This window comes from Tupaia chinensis, unplaced genomic scaffold, assembly GCF_000334495.1.
Source record: "Tupaia chinensis unplaced genomic scaffold, TupChi_1.0 Scaffold000463_1, whole genome shotgun sequence".
Classification (NCBI taxonomy): domain Eukaryota; kingdom Metazoa; phylum Chordata; class Mammalia; order Scandentia; family Tupaiidae; genus Tupaia; species Tupaia belangeri.
The window spans coordinates 2043945-2049999 of NW_006159972.1; the positions used below are offsets into that span (position 1 = coordinate 2043945).

Sequence of the window (6055 nt, forward strand, 5' to 3'; positions counted from 1 at the left end):
GAAAGAGTGAGAGGGACACACCTTCCATAAGATCCAGTTACACCGTGATCCCCTCCTTCAGTCCTTGGCCAGTCCAATCTTGGGCAGATGCCCACATGCCCAGTGTGTCTCAGGCTGACTGGGCTGGAGATGTGAGCCACAGGGGCCATGCGGGATCTAATTTCTCTTTGAGCAGTGAATCATCCCTGTCCCGTGAAACATGCCCTAGCCCACTCTGCTTTTGCCCCTTGTTCTTTTGACTACTCAGGCTCAAACTTTTCTGGCAGCCAAAACCAATTGGTTACATATGGCTTTATTTTTACTTTATGTTTGTACTTTGTTTTTAAAAATTTGCTATAGGGTATGTGTGCTTGCCAGAGAGAGACATCCCCCAGAGGGGGATGACCACACACTGCAATCTTTTCTCCTCCATTCTCTTGGAATTTTGAGCGCCTGCGCGCGCGCACACACACACACACACACACACTTGGCATGTTTTTTAAGATGCTAGATCTGGGACTTGTAGTCGATCCCGTGGAACCTACCTACCTTAACCACCCTGCCACGTGACTGGCCCTGGTTTTGTTTTTCTATTGCCAGAAGGCATGTGCTTGCTGGAGATAGGAGAAAGAGAAAGCACCTTGCAATGAGACATGGTCACGCTGTAACATGCTTTCTGCCTGGCGTGTTTTTCCAGATACCAGGGCTAGGATCTGAAGTGCAGTTGGCCATGTAGGATCCAGCTTCGTACACACAGTCTTAACTGCTGACTGTTATGCAGCAGGGCCAGTCAAATGTGTGGTATTATATGCAAGGTCAAACTTAGGGGACCATGATGCCTATCCCTCTCTATATACATATTTCATGATAGAGCATGTGCACACATAGAGTGGGGGGACACACCCTCCACGGGGCTCAAGCACACCATAATCACCTTCCTCCAGTCTTCCAGCCTGCTAGGATCCTGGGAAGCATTTCAGGACAACTTGGCAATGGACTCAAATAGCGATTGATGGGCATGTGGCATCCAGCTCTGTAGTCCTGCACTGACTACACCAGAGACTGGCCCTCTTCAGTATTTTTTATAATAGTGTAATCCGAGGGGGAACGAACATACCAATGGTGGGGCACAAGGAAGATGGACAAGGAACAATTATATGCTGAAGGACTCTTGTTTTAAGAAGTAATTGGTTACTTGCTTCTTTTGACTCCTTCCCAATAAACGGAAGATCCAGTGCTCTGAAGACCCTCCTTTTCTGTTACCATGGGTCTCCAACTGGATGGTGTCTTCCTGGATGGGGTGACATGAATGAGTCTTTGGGGGACATCCACATTTGTTAGGCCTCTCTGTGTCAGACACTGAGCTGTCTGTTTCATTTGATTCTCCTGATAGTCCTTTCATAGGTGAGGAAATCAAGGCTCAGATGGTCAGTGAGTTGCCCCAGGCCACACAGCCAGGAGTGGATCCAGAGCTGACTGACTCCGATCTTGGGTGGGTGGGCCTTGGGAGTGCTTCCCATGGAACCCTAGAGGGGAGGTGGAATGAGGGCTGGGGCCTGCAGGATAGCCAAAGGCTAGAGGCTGCCCTTCAGCTTTTTGAGCTCTGTAAATACCCCAAACTGGTCCTCCCAGTTCCAGTAAGGAACACGAATGAATATACACACACACCATAACACTGAGGTAACAGTGCCTACATTTGCTAGGACCTAGATCCTAGGGTTCCTCACCAGGCTGCAGGCCAGCCACTTCAGTCCAGAATGACCAGCAGATTGGCTCCCAGGAATGCTGGCAGACCACAATTTATACCTGCATTCCAATCTTCTACAGTCTCCCAAAGAGATTCCCATAGAGTGGACTAAAGAGCTTAGTTTGTCATCAGAGCACTCCATCCTCAGAAGACCCCCTAGTTGGTACCTATCCCAATGGTCAGGTTCACACCTAAGCCCCCATGCCACAAGGGCTTGTGATGGGTAAACAGAAGCTAGAGTGGGTTTCGGTAGGGTCAAAAACTCTCCAACTCTACCCTGTCCTACTCTGATCTTCAGCCATAGCTGGAGAAACAAAGTTGCTGATGATGACAAGTTTTCTTGACAAGGTCACCCTGCTGCCAGGAGGCATGGGCTCCTCTGGCCTTTGCAGGGGTCCAAGAAGCATCCCAGGTCCCTCTGCTCAGGGCCCAGAGAGAAGCTGGTGCTGTCCTAGATGCAGCAGGGTCTTTGGGTCTCAGGGAAAGGCTCTGGAGGCACTTCCCAGGAGGGAGGGTCAGACTGGGTAGCTCTGGATTAGAAGATGAGGTGCAGGGCCAGGGGACCGCACTTTCTCCTGGGGCAAGGATAGGTCCCTAGACTGGGAGAGCCTATTGCATAGAGGAGAGAAGAGTGTGAGTTCCCTTGGGGACATTAGGCCTGGCTCAAGGCATTGCCAGGCTCTCCCCCAACCAACCAGGGCCAGGAGATGAGTCAGAGGCTGTGGCCAAGAGCTTCCTCCTAGACTTGGAGGAAATGAGCAAGGCTTTCTCAGACCTGAAAACTCTGAATCTTTAAAAAGGAAGCCCCAAGGGGAAACGCTAGAGGCTTGGCTCAGTCCAATGGAGTGTGGGAGAAAGGGGGCCAGCTTCTGTCCATCCCTAGGGAGGGGACAGGGTATATAGGGATGATGGGGCCAGTGCCCAGAATGGGAGCATGGAGGTCACTTGGCTGTGTGCTGTTCCCTGTCAGACACTGTGCATAGATGAGTAGTGAGTAGAGAGCCCCTCCTTATTTCTACCCTTCAGCTTGGGATAGGGATGCCCAGGTTTCTGGATCACTTCTTCCCTGTTGAGGGCTAACGAGGCAGGCCTGTGTCATCTGTGCTTCTGGGGCACCCACTTAAAGGACTGGAGCAGGAACCAGCTGTTGACATTTCCTGCGAGGGGCCTTGCTCCCCCTCCCTTAGCTCCCTGGTGTCCTTGCCCTGCCCTTTTCTCAGCCCCTCTTCCTCCAGCCTTCTATTCTGGGGCTGTGGTCACAGTTTATATTTGGGACAAACACATCACAGTGCATCTGACCATTCCTGGCAGAGCTGCCAGCCTCAGGGAGCCCTGGCTCCATGCACTGTGGTAAAATGGAGTGCCTGCTCCCATACCCTCCTGTGGAGGAGAGGAGGCGGTCCTCAGGTGGGAGGATCTGAAAGGGAGACCAGGAAGGGCCCAGTTGAGGGTGAGAAGAACTATATCCTTCATTGGAGCTTAGCTGTGTCCTCATCTAGGGAGGGTGCAGAGAACAGAGAGCAGAGCACCTGGTGGGGTGGAAGAGGGGATGGGTCCCTAAATGAGAAGGGTGGTTCTGAGCCTCTTAACTGCAGCTGACCTCCAGACCTGCCCCCTACTGTGAAGTGGGGTGCCAGGGCTATGTCAGTCCTGGAGTAGGGGATGGATGGGGAAGAACACTATCTTCTCCCTAATGCTCCAGCCTCATTTCAGGACCCCTCTTCTTCCCCCCCAAGCCTCAGTTTAGCATTTCTTTCTCCTCATCCCCATCCTAAGCAGAAGGCAGCCTCCAGCTCATCTCAGTTTGTTCCCCTGAATAGGGCAGGGCAGGACAAGAGGGGGCAGCGACGGAACTCCGGAGGTGGGTAGTGTGCTGCAGCCTTCCGTGGCCAGAGTTCTTCTCGGACAAGAGCCACTCCCCAGGCGGATAGTCTCACTACACCTCCCGCCAGCGCTCGGGGGCGGGGCTGGCCGCAGCGTGAGGAATGCGAGCTGGGGGCCCAGAGCCCGGGGCACATTCCTGGGGAGACCCCGAGCCCAGGGGGCAAGTTTGCGCAACTCAGCTCCCAGCTGAGGCAGGGAGCAGTGGACTCTCTCTCCAAATCTCAACTATTCTGAGCCGACAAGCCGGCGGGGACCCCCAGGGGGTGGTAGTGCACCTCCAAGAGTCCGGCCCGGAAACAGCGCGCCGGAAAGGGTTGCCTGCGGGGGGCTGAAGGCTGCGAGCCGGAGGGGAGGTAGGGCCTTGCCATCTGGAAAAGCGCCTCTCTCTGCACTCTGCACAAGTCGGCTCCCCAGCGCGGACAAACTAGGGCAGGCCAGCGGTTTAAAATTAGCCCAGTCCGCCCTCTCCCATCCAGGCGTGGGCGGACGGATGGCGGGTGTACGGGGTGGTGGGAGTGGTGACTCAAAGGGCTTTTCCACCCGTGCAGTCTCCTGCACTTGGCGGAGCCCAGGCAAGGCCTCAGCCCGGGGACTCCCCGCACACGGTGAAGTCTCTCCAAAGTCAGCACTCTCAGGCTGAGCGCCCATCTGCAGGGGCGACAGTATCCCGCCAAACCCATTCCAGCTCCCAGACACCGCTCGAAGCCTTGACCTCCTCTAGTGGCCAGCGGCGGGCCCGCCCCTCCTCGTGGTCCCGCCCCTCCCTTACCTGAAGCAGGTGGAAGCTGGTCCCTCCCTAGCCCCGCCTCCCGAGTCCGCTATAGCCACTGTCACCCTGCCCTGGCCAGCCACCCTGGTGGACGGGCAGCTAGTGGACTTCGAGTACCTCCCCAGGTGGGCCTCACTTCGACGGTGGCACAGACCCAACCTCACATCTTGCTTCTTCGGTTACCCCTCAGTTTTAGATGGATGCTCCTGCAGGCGGAGTAGCGTGGCTGCTGGAACCTTACTTAGCGCAAGACTTTCCCGGAGGAATGCACCAGCACCAGACTCCCGAAGTGTACCCACCCGCTTTCATGGCGCCAACCCCAAATCCCCGACTGCCCCTATCTTTCTCTGATCCCCCTTACCTTAAGCGGCGCCCCTAGCAGGCGGTGCAGCGCGGGTATCTGCGTGCCAAGGGGCAGCGCCCCGTCCAGGCTACAGGTGGGGGCCCGGCGCGGCTCCGGGAAGTTGGCACATGCGAAGGGGTCCGTGTCTTCTAGGTACTGCACCCTCACGGTCACCACGGACACTGGCTCCCCGTCCCCGCGGTCCTCCTCGCCTGCCATGGTTCTGCCCCGGCTCGCACCGCGCCTCCGGGTCGGGGCCCAGCAGTAGCTTCTACTCAACTTGCTCGGTTTGGGCGGGGCTGGACCGGACGCCGCTGGAGGGGCGGAGTCAGACGGAGGCGGAGCCGAGGAAGGGGGTGGGGCCAAGACTAGTCCCAGAAAGCGCGCGGCGGGAGAGGGGGGGTAACCACTGCCGGAGGCGGGGCTTGCGCCAGCCAGTCAAAGGGCCTGGCGGTGATCCCGTTAGTTCACTGGCTGCAAGAGCGGGAAGAGCCGAACTCGCGCCCCGCCTTCGGGAGCGCGCAGAGGGCGGGGACGCCTCCTCCCGGCTTGGGGTACGCAAGACCGTGCTCTCTTTGAGGGGTGTCAGGGCAGGTGGGGCAAAAGTTTTTTCAGACAGAGGCCGGCCCTGTGTCCTTCCATTGTGTTTCTCTGTGAGGAGAGCAGTGAGAGGGGTCCCTTTCAGTTCTGAGCGGGAAATGGGACCAGATTTCACTCCGTTTGAAGGAAGAGGTGGGCTAGTTCTCTTTCGTTGTGGGAAGAAGAGGGATGCTGCCGTTCATTTTGCTAGAAAAGAATGGGATGAGTCCGTTTGAAGGGGCAGGTAGAACATGTTTCCCCTTAGTTTGGGCGAAGAAGTGGAATCGATGCCCCTCAGCGTGCATGAAAAGTGGAGGTGATCCTCCTCCATTTGGGGGGAGATGAGCCAAATGCCCCTCGGATATGGGGGGGCAATGCGCGTTTCCTTTCTGGTTTGAAGAGAACCTATAGGCCAGGTTTTCCATAGGTTCTCTTCAGTTTCATGGAAAAGGCGAGAACAGTTTTCTGTAGTTTGAGGGCAAGAGCGGGTCTGTCCCTCTCGGTTTGGGAAATTAAGAGGAATAGCCTCCTTGGCCTGGGATGAGCTAGACCCGGGGGCGGGGGTCTTGGGGCTTCAGAGGACGTCGGGGGCAGCGGTGCCCATCACGGCATTCTGGAAGCGCCCAGTGCGCGTGCGCAGCTCTGGCTGGCGCGGGGGCGCTACTGGGGGTCCCAGATTTGGGACCGCGGCGCGGAGGGCGGCGGTGCACTGCCCCCTGCCGTCTGCACCGGCCTTGGGGCTGATCCCGCCCCG

The 6055-nt window shown here is 56.8% G+C and overlaps 1 protein-coding gene across 1 annotated transcript in view; it reads right to left on the reverse strand.

The window, feature by feature from the left end:
- Positions 1-5021, reverse strand: part of FHOD1 (formin homology 2 domain containing 1) — a 23297-nt gene extending 18276 nt beyond the window's left edge. Inside the window, exon 1 of the mRNA XM_006155607.3 lies at positions 4741-5021. Within this exon, the coding sequence (XP_006155669.1) occupies positions 4741-4941 (201 nt within the window). The 5' untranslated portion in view covers positions 4942-5021. The remainder of the gene's footprint in view (positions 1-4740) is intronic.
- Positions 5022-6055: the final 1034 nt, after the last annotated feature.